At 51.3% G+C, this 16,982-nt stretch overlaps 1 protein-coding gene and 1 long non-coding RNA gene across 16 annotated transcripts in view; one reads left to right on the top strand and one right to left on the bottom strand.

Annotated features, from left to right (window-relative positions):
• Positions 1 to 16,982, top strand: part of LOC102024592 (tubulin polymerization-promoting protein) — a 74,896-nt gene that overhangs the window by 1,324 nt on the left and 56,590 nt on the right. For 4 of the 13 annotated variants that reach the window (XM_013505878.1, XM_013505874.1, XM_013505876.1 and 1 more), the window contains exons 1-2: positions 9,672 to 10,504; positions 15,534 to 15,752. In XM_013505878.1, coding sequence (XP_013361332.1) covers positions 10,010 to 10,504; positions 15,534 to 15,752 — 714 coding nt within the window. In that variant the 5' untranslated portion in view covers positions 9,672 to 10,009. Of the gene's footprint in view, positions 1 to 9,670; positions 10,505 to 15,533; positions 15,753 to 16,186; positions 16,389 to 16,412; positions 16,527 to 16,982 lie in introns of those variants that run through there. The other 9 variants (XM_013505886.1, XM_013505883.1, XM_013505877.1 and 6 more) reach the window with 8 other exon arrangements.
• On the bottom strand, positions 7,023 to 15,767 carry LOC102024140. 3 transcript variants are annotated; one of them, XR_001231548.1, is made up of 3 exons: positions 15,678 to 15,767; positions 14,368 to 14,504; positions 7,023 to 8,068 (listed from the first exon to the last, which is right to left on the bottom strand). It is a non-coding gene; the product is annotated as an uncharacterized LOC102024140 (long non-coding RNA). The 3 variants fall into 3 exon arrangements; XR_264269.1 differs by having other exon boundaries at positions 7,023 to 7,541; XR_001231549.1 differs by lacking the exon at positions 7,023 to 8,068 and adding an exon at positions 12,815 to 13,267.

The following is a 16,982-nucleotide window of genomic DNA, read 5'->3' as shown; positions in this document are numbered from 1 at the left end:
TGCATGAGCTCACACATTCAGCACCTGGCTTCCCTGTGAAGCCTCCTGGTGGCCAGCGCTGGGCCCGTCCCTACCCTGTGCCCACCTGAACTGCCTCCCTGGATGGAGACCGCATGGACGCAGAGCAGAGCTGAGGGAGGTGTGAGAGCCTCGTCTCTGGCTGCAGAGCTGTGTGGTCTCGGTGCTGGGCCTGAGGCCAGTCGTCCCATGGCCTGGCAAGACAGTGCATTTTGCTTCAGCACTTGGTGTTTGCACGCACACATTGAACAGGACTGTGCCCATTTCCTGTGTTTGATTCCCAGGTCAGCCCTGACTGCATACTTGCAAAGGTGTTTTCTTAAAGTCCAGGTGTGTTGAGGGCACCCATTCCCCAGAGGTTCAGGCAGCTAATGCTAACCCTGCCTCAGTCGGGGAGGCCGCACACCTGTGGACCTGCGGTACCCTGCTCCACAGGGACGAGCAGCTCGGCTGGGGTGGCTGCTACTCTGTGCTACAGACCGGCATGTGTGCTGGTCTGCCAGGGTGGTGGCTGTGCTAGGAGGTGCGGCAGTGGGGCTGCATGTGGCCAGCACTCTGTGTCACAGCACCATGGTGGGCAGCCTGGCAGCCATCCTGCATGCAGGCCAGAAAGCCTGTGTCAGAGGATAGCCTTCCCAGAGTCCTGTGGGATGGGTGCCTGCCATGCCCAGGGCATACTTGGGTTCCTATCCCCCATGGTCATGCCTCTCACCTCCCCTAGGTCCACAGCCTGCTGTGCTGTCAGGGGTGCTCAGGACCTGAGACCATAATGGGCAACCTGCTGTTCTGTATCAGGCCTGCCTGGGCCACTTGGGCATGGTGGCATGTCCCTCTCTGGGGCCCTGACGTCCAGGTGGTGGGCCAGGGAATGTGCAGGTGCCCACAGGAAGCTTAGGAGGCCTGGCTGAAGGAGGAACTGGCCAGAGGCACATTGGCCACAGCAGCCTCCCAGCACTGCCATCTGGTGGGGTCACAGGAGGGGGCTGGCCTGGGTGGGTAGGAGCAGGCACAGTCATGGGTAGCTGTCCTTTGGCTCTTACCTGACTGGCAAGGTTTCTAGGCAAGGCTGGGCACCACAGGGTCCCTACAGGACAGCGCAAGCACAGGATTCGGTGATGTGGCCATGGAGGCAGCCACCCTGCACCTGCCTGGAAGTCTGGCTCTTACCAAGCTCGCCTCTCTGCGCAGGAACCCAAACCTGTCCGTCAGAATGGCATGGTGGGGTCAGTGGAAGTGAGAGGAGGGAGCAGCCAAACCATGTGGGTCACGGGCTGCCCCAAGCCACTGGCCCCACCTGCCTTCCTGCTACAGCTGTAGAGCCCTAGGTGCCCTGCCCTGTGGATGGGCTCATCATGCTGGACTACTGCCTGATAGGGACTTTTGAGAGAGGGTCTGTGACAGTTTATAGAGTTCTGAGGGGCCCCATCCGTGTATAGGACATGGGAGCAGTCCCCAGGGACCAAGGACCCCTGCTGCTGCCTCAGGAGCCTTGGGCCCCTAAGACTGGCCATACCCCTCTCCACAGGCCCCCTCCCTACTAGCTGGAACCAGAGGGCCTGGTGGGGCAGAGCTCTCCAGAGTGGGCTCCTGTTCCGTGGATTCAAGCACCCTCTGATCCCTGGTGACAGTTTGGATCCCAGCCACTTGGCTCACTGTAGTGAAGCAGTGCTGTAGAGGTGGGCTGTGGTGGGTGATGCTCTCCAGTTCTGTCCTTGAGTGCCTGTAGACACAACACTCGACACCCACAGCCTAAGAAGGAGAGGTTTTCTGGTCGTGGTTTTAGGGGATTCAGTCCATGATTGGCTGACTCCAGGGCAGAAATGGTGGCAGAATGGCATGGCAAAGGAAAACTGCTCACCCTGTGGTGGCCAGGAAGCAGAGAGCAGGGAGGACAGGGATAAGAACACACCCTTCCAGGTCACCCGGGTGACCCACCCCTTCCATCCCTTCAGGGACATTTGAGAGCTAAAGCATAACACAGCTCAGTAGTTCTGGGTCTTTCTCTTGTGGTCTCAAGATGACTGCTGTTGTGAGCAGTGTCACTTGTCAGGCCAGGATGAGGGGAGGACATGAAGGGGGTGCCACACACGTCTCTAACAGGAAATGAGTTTCGGGAGACCCTAGTGAACATAGTTAATTCAACTGTGTGGGGCTGCATGTGGTTCTCTGACCCCACAACCTGGGAGACCACCTCTGGTTCCTTTGTGGGCTGTGCCCCTGGCTGCGTCTCCTGAGTCTGGGCTGTGGAGAGAAGGGGGCTGGAGCTGGGGCACAGGGCAGTTGTTACAGCCCAAGGCCAGTGGTGGGCTGTGAGGCCCACAGCCCCTCCCAGGCCAGGCCCCACACATCAGTCTAGTCATACTGATGAGGAAACAGGCAGGGGCAGGGAGGGTGCTGGTATGTGACCCAGGGGCAGCCCCTGACCCTTCTGCCACAATCTAGCCTGCTGGGGCACTAGCCACTCAGGTATCTTTGGAGCTGTGAGCATAGCACCCAGTTTATCCCATGGCTTCCTCAAAGGTTTGTCCCAGATGGGGAAATTGAGGTAGGCTTCCCATCTGCAAGTTCTGCCTCAGCCTGGCCCTGGCTGGCCAGTGTGAATCTCCAGGTGCAGGACCCTGTGCCTGTGTCCTGGAGGAGGCCAGCTCTGCCCTGGGACCTGTTTAGGTTAACAGTATGTCCTTCAGTGTAGGGGGCAGAAAAGCAGCAGAAGGGTCACCCCGTGTTTTACTTTTCTCATTGCGGAGACAAAATACCTGACACCCAAAGTTAAAGGAGGAAAGGTTTATCTGCCTCACAGTGTGTAGAGGTTTCAGCTCGTATCTGGCTGGCTCCAGAGAAGCCCACGAGCAAGTTCTTACACAGGGCAGCACCCACATCGTGGGTACCCCGGGGTCTGGTGGGCCCTTGTTCTGGGCTGTTCTGTGCACAGGGTGGGCACTGTTCCCAGACAGCTCAAGTGATGGCAGTGAGCTGTGGCACGTAGAAGTGGTGAATTAGTAACATCTCATTTTGCTGATGAGACCCTTGTTGGAATTACCTCACTAACCTAGGGGCCATCGTTTCAGGAATAGTAAGCCTTCTGTCAGAGGTCACTGTCCTCCCTTGATACAATTCCCAGACTCCCAGGCGAACCATGTCTTCATTTATAGCTCAGCGGCAAAGCACCTGAAAGCGCCTGCCTGGTAAGCGCAAGGTCGTGAGTTCAATTCCTGGTACCGGAAGAAAAACAAAAAAAAAAAAACAATAAAGTATAGTTTAAGGTCTCCGGGAGTGGGGGTTCGGGGATTAATGGCAGGGCCGGGACCCCCCCGCCTTTTGGATTGTGGGGCTATCATAGCAGCCTATTTTGCTTCTCTGTCTGCCTTGGTTTCCTTTGGCCTCTATCATACCAGTCTGTTGATGTCCCTTGCAGTGTATAACAGCCACTTTTTTTCAGTGTCCATCTGGCATCTGTGAGCTGTAAGATTTCTTCTTTGTGTTTTATTTCTTCTCCCCCAGTGGTCAGGAGCCCTCTCTCCCTGTGTATAGTTCCATGAACACAGAGCATGGCAAAGGCATACTTGGCATCAGTTCAGATTTAGCCTTTTTGTCCTTTGCCAGCAAAAGAGCCCTTGTCAAGTCCATTAGCTATGCCTGCTGAGCTGAGGTTCTGGTAGGCAGAGGGTAGGCCTCTACCATAGAGTCTAGAGTCACTGTTGCATATGCTGTTTGTTGTCCCCTCCTACCGTAAACATACATTTATGTAGGGGACTTCCAGTTTGAGTGGGAGCAAGATTACTGGGTTAAGAATATTCATTGTGTCCAGGGTTATGTGGGAACTGACAACCAGTGGTGTCCTATCTGGTCCACTAAGGTTATAACTGAATGTGGCACCCGAGTAGTCAGTTGTCCCAAAGCCAGCTCATCAGCTTTGCATCAGGAAGCCATCTAGGGTTACAGAGTCTAACTGCTTTGACAAATATGCCACTGGGTGATTCCAGGATTCCATGACTTGGAATCCAGAAGTCCAGAGTCTTCTCCAGAAGACTCCTATGGCCATTTGTTGTTGTGGTTGTTGTTCATGGACATACAGGAAGGAAGGCTTGGTTATATCTGCTAGTCCTAAGGCTGGGCCTGAGTCAGAGCCTCTTTGATTTGTTTAAATGTTTTCTTCTGGTCAGCTCTCCAGAGGAGAAACTTCTTTCTCCCCACTTTAGTGGCTTATCCAAATAGTCTCCCCTGCTTTTTTTTGGCTTTGGCCTTTGTCAAGCTCCATTACTGTGTTCTCTCCTCCGCTTGTAGCCGTAGCCCCAGTGTCTCACTGGCTTTTAGTTGTCAGCACTCCAGTCCCTGTTCAGCCTTCTCATGAGCACGTTTAGCTTTTTTCTGCTATTGTGCCTATCACTTTGGTTTTTTTTCTGCAGCTGGGTCATTGTTTTTATTTTATTTTATTTTTTTTGGTTTTGGTTTTTCTCCGGTACCGGGAACCGAACTCATGACCTTGCGCTTGCCAGGCAGGCGCTTTGCCACTGAGCTAAATCCCCAGCCCCCTGCAGCTGGGTCATTGTTACATGTTTTTCCTGCAGGGTGTGGTTTAGCTGTGTAGTTTTTTTCTTTTTTCTTTTTTTTTTTAGAGGAGGCACACAGGGCCAGTGATACAGCTCAGCAGCACAAGCACCTTCCTGGCAAGCGCAAGGTCCTGAGTTCAATTTCCAGTATCAAAAGTTTAAAAATACTTAAAAAATAAAGGAGGCACACTTGCCTTATAGCTTTGCCTCTGTGTCACATTGGGTTGTCCTAGGGTTACTTGTACTTGGTGTGTTTGCGCTGGCTCTGCCTGCCACAGTTGCCTCCTGCCTCCTTGGCCTGTAGTTGCAGTTCTTCCAGTGACTGGAGAGCCCTCTGTTTTGTTCGTTTTAGTTGTCTCAGCTTTAGCCTTCACACAGGTGGTTTTGCCTCTGCTTGATGCGTGTGTTGGCTCCCCTCTGGCATTTATCTCTGCAGGGGCTTAGCTTCCTCTTGTGCTTGTCGTTTTGGGGTTTTATCTCCTCTGTCCATGTACACAGAGTCTAGAGTTCATCCTTAGCTGGTGCTCAGTTGTCTCCAGAAGTAGACATACCATGCAGATCTCCTTTTTGATGTGTAGCCTGTTGGGACTTGTCATTTCCACTTGTTGGGTCTTGACTTGGATTTCTGCCTCTGAACTCTGCCACAGACGTTGCAACTCTTTCTAGATACTGTGTTTTTGCATGTCTACTGTTGTTTTTTCTGCAGTGTCATCTCTTTTACGTGCTGTTGTAGTTTTTGCGCTTCCAGCTCCTCTTGTCCTTTGGCCTGGGCATGTGTCTCTGTCAACTATTTTAGTCTCGCTTTTTCACCTGACCGTGAGATTGTGTTGTCTTATGCTTGGCATGTTCTTGAGCTGCCTCAGTTGCTTGCTGAGTTGCCTCTGTCTCACCATGTAACCGCTCCAACATGCTCATGTGTTTTCTCTGCCTGTAGTCACGTGTGGGCAGCTCTTGGGTCAGCTGTAGCTGTTGAGCTGACTCTTGTTCTGATTGCTCCCACAGGCAGTGGGCCTCTTTCACCTTGGCCTGGAGTTGCTCGACTTCCTCCAGCACAGCTTGCACTGCCTTACAGCTTTTTCCTCAGTTGTCAGGTTCTTTGGTATATGCTCTTCAGCCTCACAGTGCTGCTGGTTTGTTTGTTTGTTTTTTTTTCCACTGCCAACTGTCACTGCCAGGCAGCCTCCAGCCTCATTTTGTTGGTTTCTTGCTGTGCAGTGTGTTTTCAGCATTTCTGTGGTTGTGTCCCAGCTCCAGTGCTGGCTCTGTCTTGCTGGCAGTAGCATTCTCAAAGCTCACCTTCAGTGTGAGGATCTTTTTTATTTGTTGCCATTGCCTCAGTGTATTTTCCATCAGCCCTTTTTGTCGCTTGAGTTTACTCTGTGATGTCTTGCACAGCTGGGTGGGGTGTTCTTCAGTGTCAGCCTTATGCTGCGTTGTCTTTTTTTTTTTTTTTTTTTAAATCCCTGGGGTAGAAAGGTAATTTGGGCCTGTAGTTTGGAGTAGGTCCCCTTCAGTAGGGAAACCAGACAGTTTGGAAGATACAGGAACTTACGTTAGACCTATTTTTTTTTTCTGTGATACAATTCTCAGACCAGAAAAATGGCCTCTTTTTGGGACCCCAGTGGCTTTAACAGTAGTCACGTAATCTGGATAACAGCCCTAAGGGCTGTGTCATTACTGAATATTCAGTCTTACCATCTACCATCAGTCCATCAAATGGCTCCCTACTCTCCTTGTAACGATGAGCTCCTAAGTTCCTAGAGATGGAGCCCAGTCTGGCCTAGTCCTGGTAACTTTTTGTTTTGTCAGTCCAGTGAGGTCTGTATCTGTTTTAGCCTTTTGCAGGGAGCCTCCTAATTTTGGAATTTTTATAATCTCTTATCATTTGGGGGCATTTATTTTTCCAGTGTCCTTATTTTTCTACATCACACACATTGACCCCCAATCTAGCTCTAGTCACATGGCAGATCCCCTTTTGGTTTGGTTTGGCTCCTGTTTTGTCTTCTTCTTGTCAGCGTCCTTGTCTTTGCCCCTTGGTGATTTGTCTCTTTTCCTGTGAGTGCTGCTGTAAACAAACTTGTTTTTGAGCCTCCTATCAGCTTTTTGTTTGGCTTCCTGGTGAGGATTATGTGTGCATGCCCAATCATTGTCTGGGAATTGTCCCCCCTAGCTGGGCAATCACCATCAAAGGAGAGCCAATCTATTTCATAAAGAGTGTTTAACCTCTGCGTGTGGGGGTCAACTTTACTCCATAGTTGGCTGTGTAGCATCTTTCAAAGTTAGCCAGCCAGGCGTGTTGGTGCATGCCTGTTATCCCAGCACTTGGGAGGCTGAGGCAGGAGGATCGTTGTGAGAGTTGGAGACCCGCCTGGGCTACAAAGTGAGCTCAAAGCCAGTCTGAACTGCATAGTGAGACCCTGTCTCAAAAAGAAAAAAATTTAAAAACTAAAAAAATAAAGTTAGCCAGCATACATTTTAATGGGGTGCGTTTTGACACTTCCCTACCTACTCTCTTGTGATGCAGGTTACCTTTTTAAGCACTTCTGTTTTAGGCTGATCAGACTGTCCCCTTCATGGGAATTTTTAGAAGGAACAACCCAAGTTTTATCAAACCAACAAGTAACCATACATATTTTCTTAGATGAACTATTTTCACAAGCTTGTCCTCAATATACATAAGCTTTCCAGCTTTGTCATGCAAAATCCTCTCATATCAGAAGTGTATCTCTTATACCCTTCTTAATAATACATCTTTTTTCTCATTTACTGTAAGCTTTCTACAACAAACTTACCTGCAGCTGCTTGGATTTTTTTTTTTTTTTTTAGCTGCGTGGATTTTAAAGTGTCTTTTTTCTCCCTTTTTTTTCTTCTCAGATTGTTGCTTGGTAAATTTGGCTGATTGCCAACCTTTCAGTACCCTTGAATTAGTGTTCTTAAACCAACAGCAAGCAGAGGGAAACAAGCAAGTTAAACCTGTAATTGCAATTCAAGAATTTGTAATACACAAGAAATGTTTTACATTTTAAATTAAGGAAAAACATTAACTCAAATTCGAAGCAAAATTTAGCAAATAGCTAGTATTTATAATTTGATTCCTCCTGCAAAACCTCCTTAGGCCCAACTTTGGCCATTCAGCCCCAACTGGCAGTTGTTCCGGCTTTCAGACACCAGCAGGTAGCACCAGGCTAGTGACACTGAGCAAGAGCTGGCCTTGGGGGAGGGGACTGCAGCCACTGTCTTGCTCTGTGCTCACTTTGAAAATGCAGAGGTCACCCTGCTTCATCCCTCCAGTCTTAGCAGGGCAGCTGGGCCTAAGTCTCTTGACCTTGTGCCTCTGTCCAAGCCTAACCTCCAACCAGCCAGCTGCTTAGGTGTTATTTAGTCTCTGTCCCCATCTGGGCTGGTTGCTGTCGTCACCCTGTTTCACAGCGTGCTCCTTTTCTTCCTCCATCAGCATGCCTGCAGCACACTACAACTAAGCAGCTTTTTCATGCCTTTGCCTGTTGTAGTACAAATGGATCTCTCAATTACTTTTGTTTTCAGACCAATTAAAACACCTCCTTACCCCAGTCCCCAGCTGAGCCCAGTTGACCTTGAACTCACACACTTTACTTCACTCAAACAATTATGTATTTCCCTTGCACCCTTCAGATTCACACACTTTATTCTGCACACACAGTCATACATCTCCCCTTTTCCAGTTGTTTTCATCCAGATGTGGGATTCTCTATCCTCTCCCACTGAAGGCCACTCCTGCAGTTCCAACACACTCTGTGAGCTTTCCTTGCTGCAGGCCACTCCCACATTCCCTACTTGGGACGTAGGTTTCATCTGACTTAGTCTAGATCGTACTGACTGTGAGCCTCTGTTACAGCGGGTCACTCCCACATCCCTAGCACCCGTCTGAGCCAATTCTTCTGCTTTGGGTTTCAGTGTGGTCCAGTTTTGGTCTGCAGCAGCTTACTCAGTACTCCCATTGTGGGCCACTCCCGAATTTTCTACTTGGAGTGTAGTGCTGTGGATTGACAGCTGGTGGTCAACTTGTAACACCCAGCTGAATTGAACCAGTGTGGTGCTGGGTGTAGGAGGCCCACCTGAGGGTTGTTGCCGGCAGCATAAGAGGCAGAATGAGAGAAGCTGAAGAGGCTATTGGGAGCTGGTAGAAGCTCTTTGAGAGGCTGTTAGGGAGCTGCTGTTTCTCTTGGGCTATTCTGTTGGAGGATCTTTATCATGCTGGCTTTCCTAATGAACTTGGCTATTCTCATTGTTCAAGGAGCTCAGGACGTTGTTGTCGCTGAAGGTGGCTTCAGTTCACTTTGGGGGCACTCTGGTCCTCACTTTGAGCCTTGCTTCCTGGCTCCAGAGGTGAAGATGGTGCACTGCTGAGTCTCCTGGAGAAGCTTTTCTCGTTGGCTTTCCTGATGGGAAATCAGCTTTCCTCATCATTAGAGAAGCTCATGACCTCACTGTTGCTGAGGGTAGCTATGGTACTTTTCAGGGGAGCTCTGGTTCTTACTTTGAGCGTCACTTCCTGGCTCCAGTGCAGATCCCTCAGCCTGCCAGCATAGATCCTTCATCCCACAGATCCTTCATAGACTTTCTAGCTTCCACCACTGACCTTTGGGTCTTCCCAGTGCAGATCTGTGAAACAGTCCTGCATAGATTCTGGATTCAGCTGGATTCTTTTGTCTTGAGTGTGTGGGCAGATTTCTGGCACTGTCTTTGTATATGACTCTTTGGGTGACCATTATAAATAATCTTATAAAATATGTGTCCAGTTGTATTGCTCCCCTTGCAAAACCTCAAACTACAACATGTAGGTTTCATCTGACCCAGTCCACATCAGATTACTAAGTACATGCAAGGAGGTGATCAGGCTACTAATGGGATGGGTTTTCCCTGTTGGCCTCAAAAACCTTACAGGGTCCTGTAGCCCGCTGTTCCAGAATTGTCCTGAATTCCCTCAGGGTCCATTTGTGCTGATGGGAGAGGCCTCTGAACTGTGGGAGGGCTGATTTCTTCTCTGAGCTAAAGTTTCACATGGTGACACCAGAGATCTCAGGACTCCCACAGCTTGGGCTGTCTGGGGCCTGCAGGTAAAGGAGAGAGCAAATCTGTCATCTCCTGTCCTTTTGTGGTCACCAGAAATGTTGCAAGGTTTAAGAGACACAGAGACCAAATGGGAAACAGGAGGACTTTCTTTTTAGATGTACCGTGGCTCGGCTGGTAGGTCCAAAATGGCTGAGCAAAGGACAAAGAACAGATTCCAGGTTTTGTATATTTGGTCAAGGGGGTTGGTCTTTGGTGTGGAACTGGTGGGCGGGCAGAAGGAGAACAAAGGCAGTTCCTCAAGCTGTGACGGTTTTGTATCTTGATGACCCTGCTCATCGGGGTCGTAAGACGTTACGGGAACAGAAGGTTATAAAATTTCACTTACAGGGATGAAGGTTACTGCTTCAACAGTAGGGAGCCAGAACTTCCTGAGTCTAGGATTCCAGACACTGCAAGCAGAGGGTTTGGGGGTGGGCAGGAGACAGGACACCCTTCACATGGGGTTAGGCTGTGCTGATGACGCGGGCTCCCCAGCCTGCCATGGAGCGCTCACATGTCAGGAAGGCAACCTGCATGGTAGTGATGGGCTCAGCTGGGCCCAGGTGACAGGCCTGCCTCGAGCACCTGGCCTGAAGCAGGAATGGCCAGTGGGGGTCAAGTCCCAGCTGCCCAGCAGTTGGAGGCCACTGCACAGGGCATCTGAGCTAGGTCTGTCCCCGTCCCTGCGCCCATCCCCCACAGAGTGTCTCTGTGGGTGCCACACCTGGGTCTGTGAGGCGCCTGGGGTTCCGTGGCTGCCGTGTGGACCAGGGAGCCCCACTGCTTCTTGGTCTGGTCAATGCCCAGTGAGATGTGCTGACCTCGATGCTGAGCCCATTGGAGAGGTGAGAGGTCAGGGTGGACACTGCTGTGGGTAGTGGGTGCTGCTTCCCACCTCACTCCAAACAGGGCCCTTGGTAGAGGGTCTGGACCTGGCCGGCTGAGGTCCAAACACCACCCCCAGCACAATCCACTTGGACTGTTCAGGAGGCACCAGGGTTTCTGCCTAGTGATGCTTAGCAAAGGGGGCTGTGCAGTGGGAAGTGGCACAGGAAGGTCCGGGTTGGGTGGACTCGGGTGCTGAGATAGCAGGGCTGAACAGGAAGGGAGGTCCAGGGTGGCCACTCACCTAACCAGTTTTGGGGGCTGCATCTGGTCTCCAGCCAAGCAGTGATGTTTCAAGACTCCAAGTGAAGGCAGAAGTGATCTGCCTCCAGATCTTCAGACAAAAGGAGACAACATGCTCACTGCCACAGCTGTCTGGACTTGCGTACAAGATGGGCAGGGGTGGTACCTTTAGGAAGCCCAAGAGTCTGTGTCGCTGGCCAGTGGCTGTGATGGTGACATCCAGCATGGATGCCTGCATGGGGACCCAGTGGAACCTCCAGGCAGGGTAGAACAAGGTGTGAGCTGCAAGGGCCAGAGAGACACTAGGTACCACCAGCCCAGCAGTGCTCCTTCCTGGGCTGATCACACATCTCAAACGCTAGCGCTGACCTAACCCTAACCTTTTTCCTGCCTTCTGGGATGAGTAAACAAGGGGCCACAGCCAGACTGGACAAGTGTGGGCTGGAAGGGAAGGAGCCATGGCACAGAGGTATTCAGGGCACCAAGGCAGCGGGGAGGGACATGAGGCCCTTCCAGGCAGGGAGAGGGTGTCAGGAGCCCAGGACTGTGCCACATGTGTGTGATGTGAGTGCTAATGTGTGCTGTGTGTGGTGCTGTGTGTATTGCATGTGGTACATGTGTGGGATATCATGTGCTGTGTGGCGGTGCGTGTTCTCTGTGTATGTATACTGTGTGTGGTGTGTGTGCTGTGTATGGTTGTGGTATTATGTGGTGTGTCCTGTGCCTGTTTCCTCATGCTGTGCGCGGTGCTCTGTGGTGCATGTGGTGTGTCGGCTGAGTTCTGACCTGCAGAGAAGTGTTTTCAGAATTGAGCCTGGGCCTGGAGAAGGGGAGCATGCCCCTGGAAGCTGATGTGTTGCTGAAGTCCCCAGGGTCTGGCCCCAGTGCCCTGTCTCCTGTGGCTGAGCACTCATGCATGTGCCCTGCCCTAGGGCCTGCACCAGTGAGGGTCCATGCATAGTTGTGGTGTCCACAAGAAGGAGAGACAAGCCTGGAAGCGCCTTGCATCCCATGAAGTCCTCCTAGGATGATACACTAAGTGGAAGTGGTGAAGGAGTACTGCAGTGTTTGTACTAGAGGAGCCACCACAACCAATCCCATCTTTGAGAAAAGACTGAAGAGGTCATACCAGTCTTGGTGCTGCCACTTAGGTCTGAGTCAAGCTTTACCAGGCAAATGGCCTCATAGGTCTGAGTCAAGGTTTAAGCAAGTACCTTGCCTTGTAAATCTGGGTAAAGATTTGACCAGGTAACTTGCCTCATGGATCTGGGTAAATGGTTTGAGCAGGTACATTGCCTTGGAGATCTGCATAGTTTGACCAAGTAACTTGTTGCATAGATCAGAGTGAGGTTTCACAAGATATTTTGCTCCAGAGATCAGAATAAGGTTTGGCTTGGTCCTTGCCCTGTATCTGGGCAAATGCTTGACCAGTTACTTTGTCGTGTTAACTTTCCTGTCACTAAAACACAGTACCAAACATCTACAACTAAAATGACAAATTTCAGTTGGCTCAGGGTTTCAGTGGTTCAGCCCTTGGTCAACTTGCTCCAAGGCAGAAATGTCATGGTGGAGGATGTGACAGAGCAGAGAGGCTTAGTTCATGGCAGGCAGGAAGCGGAGTAGGGGAACAGTGCCAGAGCAGAAGGGGCATGGACCATATAGAGCACCTAGGTCACACCTCCTTGACCCAACCAGACACACCCAGGAAATAAACTTTACTAATCCCTCAGACATTTCTTGATCTACTCTATGTGATGCATCGTGATTAACGGTCACAATCCACCCGACACATCTCCTTAAACCATACTTAATCTACAAATAAAGACTGTAGCAAATCCATCATTCTGCTTAACATGATACAACAGTTCTGTGTGCAATTAAAAAAGCATTAATATCCTCCACAAAGTCCCAGCAGTCCTAGCATTTTTAAAAACTCAAAGCCTAAGCTGAGATTCAAGGCAAACTCAGCTGGGAGTCTCCTTGAAAATACAAAATGTAATCTCAAGGTGCAATGGCATAGGGTAAACATTCCCATTCCAAAAGGGAGGAATAGGGGAACAGAAAAGGACTGAACCAAAGCAAGACTGAAAGCAGGGTGCGCAAACAGGAGGCCCTGTAGCTCCATCTGGCCTCTGGGGCACAAAGTGGTGATATGAGAGTTCCAGCAGTTTGGGCAGCTCCAGCCCTGTGGCCTTGCAGGCAGCAGCCCACACCACCTCTCAGGTTGGCTCCATTCACAGTCTGCAGCTTTTCTTGACAGGTGTACCATATTCCATGAAATCTCGAGGTTCCTAGGGTCACCATTGTACCTTTGGCTTCATTCCCACAGCTTCACACGCTTCCCTCTCAGGGTCTCCTTGCTTGGCCTTTCTTATAATCCAGGTGGAAGCCACCATAACCCCACAAATCTTGCATTGGCATGCTGGTTAAAACAGCATCATGTTGGGGCTGGGAATTTAGCTCAGTGGCACAGCGCCTGCCTGGCAAGTGCAAGATCGTGAGTTCGATTCCCGGTACCAGAAAACAACAACAACAACAAAAAACCAGCATCATGTTGACAGTGCCAAGGTCTGCTGTCAGGAGAAGCAGTATCCAGGCCTTCTTGGATCATGGCTGCAGCAGGCTTTAAGTGCCTGTATAGCTGACCACAATAAAATGAATCCCAGGGAACCAGTTCCCTAGGAGACCCTTCTTGGGCAGATGCCCCAGACACTGTCTTCTCAAATGAAAAATTGCTGTTTTATACCCTTCAACCTGTGATGGTGGAGTCTTTCTGATTTCTGAGATAACCTCAAAGCATCTTTTGTCTTATTCCTGTGCAATTTCTTTTAAATGGCACTGATCTCTTCAGAAACCACATCTCTTTTGTCCCTAATTTTGTATAGTTTCTTCTGGGCCAAATTTGAAATTTCTCTGCTCTACTCTTAGACCTCCATTCTCACTATCAATCTGGCCAAAAGCAGTCAGCAGTACCCATGCCACAGCCTGAATGTTGGCTGTCTTGAAATTTCCTATGCTAGATCAGTTAGTCTACCACCCTTCACCTCAGTCTTCAGTCTCTCTCACTCTCAGGCTTTTTTTTTTTTTTGTGGTTTTTCTCGGGTACCGGGAACCGAACTCACGACCTTGCGCTTGCCAGGCAGGCGCTTTTGCCGCTGAGCTAAATCCCCAGCCCTTCTCTCACTCTCAGGATAGGAGCAAAATATAACGATTTGCAGGAGTGGGAGGGGAGAATATAGTGCATATGACTTCTAGCCCAACTGCCAGTGGAGTTCTTGTTCGCCACTGAAACTTCCTGAACCTGGTCTTTACTGTCTGCATTCTGTAATAGTTTGGTCTGAGCTCTGACCAGACCATCCATCAGGCTCTGCTTACACCAATCTAGGACTTCCCCAGCTGGCACCTCCAAACTTTCCAAACTCCTCCCATAAACCAGTCACAGAGGCTTCTGATCCACATAGTTAGGTACAGTCACAATAAGACTCTAATCCTGATACCAGTTTTCAATATTAGCTTGCCTGTTGCCAGACATGACACGTGACACCACAATTTAAAGGAAGAAAGGTTTGATTCGGCTTACATTTCAGGGGATTTGGTTCATGGTCCGTCTCTGTCTTGCTGCTCTGGCCTCTGTGACTACTCCGCTGACCTTCCAGAGTACAGTTTGAATTTTTGGCAGCATCCTTCTGTCGGCTGGCACTTTCATCCGGCTTGTGTCTAGTGGGCAGTTGTATTTTTCAGTACACATTATTACCCCAGTCCTGTGGTCTAGCTTCACAATAGGCGCACTTGCCAGGAGCTCCCCCAGACAGAGTCAGGCCACTGGGAACAGACTGTACCCACCTGGGGCTGCTTAGAGAGTGCAAGAGCCCAGCAGCCACAGTGTGCTCCAGGGAGCCCCAGGGCTGCTGAACTCAAAGGGGAAGACAGTCTCAGAATGTGCCGCAGTGTCTTCCTAAGGTGCTTCCATTTGCTACATTTTGTGAATGATTTCACCGAAGAGACAGCAAAGGCTTTGCATGAGGCCACGTTTTGCAAAGCTCCTCTCTAACAGCCCCCAGCCACGGTTGTCTTCCTCACCCTAGTTCCAGTGCCAGCCACCATCTGCCCCTGCTGGGCCCAAAGTGACTGTGGGGCCCTTTGGGCCACTGTTCACCTGGGAAACTCCACGGTGTCCAAAGGTGCCAGGGCTCTGAGGAAGGGATGACCAAGGGCCCTCTGCTGTGGGCTCTCACTGTGTTCCTCAGAGCACTAGCAGAGGAGGGAGTGCTTGAGTAGGGTTTTCTGGCAGGTGCAGCACCAGCTAGTTTGCTGACAACCCCTCCTTTCTGTATTTCCTTGGTGACCTGAATGGTGCTCTGCTTCCTTCTGGCATCAATGAGTCGGTTAGTGTGTTTATACACAAGCTCCAGAAGTCACCTTGGTATGGCATCTGGCAAGGGCTTCCCCAGAGATTGTACATGCCTGATTACCTGGGGCCCTGTCCAGGTGGACATATGTGTATCTTTGGGTTCTACAGCCCCAAGAGCCTTCAGGGTCTGTGCCCAAGGCTGTCAGCTGTGGCCCATGGAGGTGGGCACCTGCCCACTCCAGCTGCCCCCAGGTGTGCTGCAGTGGCCCTGGGCCATGCCAGGTGTCAACTCTTGGTCCTGGGCCCAGGAGTTTCCCCTGATGGCTGGTGGGTCCCACAGCCCATCCCTGCTCCACCCTGGGCTTGACAGCTTCCGTGGCCCCTCTGTCTTGCAGATGGACCTCTTTAGCAGGAGCCTGCAACGAGTCCTCCCAGAGGCCCAGGTCAGCGGCCTGAAGAGCCCACCACGCCACCTGTCCAGGGTGAATGGATGGTCACTGCCCCTCCACCCCTTCCAGGCGGTGGCCTGGACCACCTACCTGGTCTTGTCCATCATCATCTTTGGGATTGCCATTCCACTCCTGCCGAGCATCTGGAAGTACATTGCATACTCTGTATCCTTCTTCCTGTAGGGCAGAGGTGGGAAGGAGGGCCTTCTCCACTGGTCTCCCATACAGCTGGTCCCCATGGGCTCTCTCCCCACACCTGTGTGCCTTGGCCATTTGTCCCCGTGTGCAGAGGGCTGACACACCACTGTGAGCCAGACCTGAGGGAGTAGAAGGGCACAGGCAGTGGGGAGCCCCAAAGAGAGGGAGGGAGCTGCAGAGCAGCACCCCTGAACAGTTTGTGTTGTCCTTAGAAGAGGGGCAACATCAATAAGAAAGGACTTTGGAAGCAAGCTGAGCTCCACTGTGTGCCACTGCCCACCCCAGCCCTGTCAGTGTGCGCACTGCAGTCTTCGGGCCAGCTCCATGGTTGGCATGGCTACTGTATAAACATCACACCCGGTCCCCTAGGATACTGCACCTGGAAGGCGATGGGAAGTGACGTGCTCTGTGTCACACCCAGCTGGCCGGTCCCTGGCAACTGTGATGTTGGGGACAGATAGGTCAGTGTTGGGTGCAGAGTGGCCTTGTGGAAGTGTTACACCTGGAGCTGGAGTTCCAGCCTTGCTGAGACATCCTCTCCGAGGGCATAGCTGCGTCAATGCATGGTCTTTGGCTTTGGCTGTGCTATCCCTGCAGGTGCTGGTGAGTGAAGTGACCAGGGCCGTGTGGATGGCGGACAGGGGTCAGCAGAGGACACAGGTGTGAGCAGTGGCGTGAGAACCTGTGTTCATGGCCTGGGCAGGGTCTGTGCTGCCTTCCAGGGGCTCAACCACCTGTGAGGTGGGTGCTCTTCCTGGAACTTAGTTTTTTCAGGCAAGGGAAAGCAAAAACGACCCCACATGCCCGCCACTCACCTCAGCCGCCAGGGCTCTGCAGACTGGTGTGGTCTCTCATACTCCTTTCTGGGAGCTGCTTTGCAAGCCTCGGGCCTTTACTCTCCTACCAACTGGCAAGCCAACCAGCAGCCTCAACACCACCACTCCCCTGACATCCTCTAGGTCTTGTCGCACCCAGGGGATCCCCATGCGGCTGTGGATCCGGGGTGCCCTCTGCCTTCATTGTGTCTGACTGGGCTGGGCTCCCTCACCCAGCTGGGCCATTCTCCCAGCGCTGGAGGCCTCTGGCAGGAAGGCTCTCAATAGTGAATTCGATGTCTTTAGAGGGTAAAGGGCTGCGTAGCTTTTCTGTTTCACCTCCTGTGCACTCGGGTAAATTGTATTTTCAGGAAATATAAGT

This window comes from Chinchilla lanigera, unplaced genomic scaffold (assembly GCF_000276665.1).
Source record: "Chinchilla lanigera isolate Chin_1 unplaced genomic scaffold, ChiLan1.0 scaffold00103, whole genome shotgun sequence".
NCBI classification, from domain to species: domain Eukaryota; kingdom Metazoa; phylum Chordata; class Mammalia; order Rodentia; family Chinchillidae; genus Chinchilla; species Chinchilla lanigera.
The sequence above is the reverse complement of the archived record's forward strand: the minus strand, read 5'-3'. Positions and strand labels throughout refer to the sequence as shown.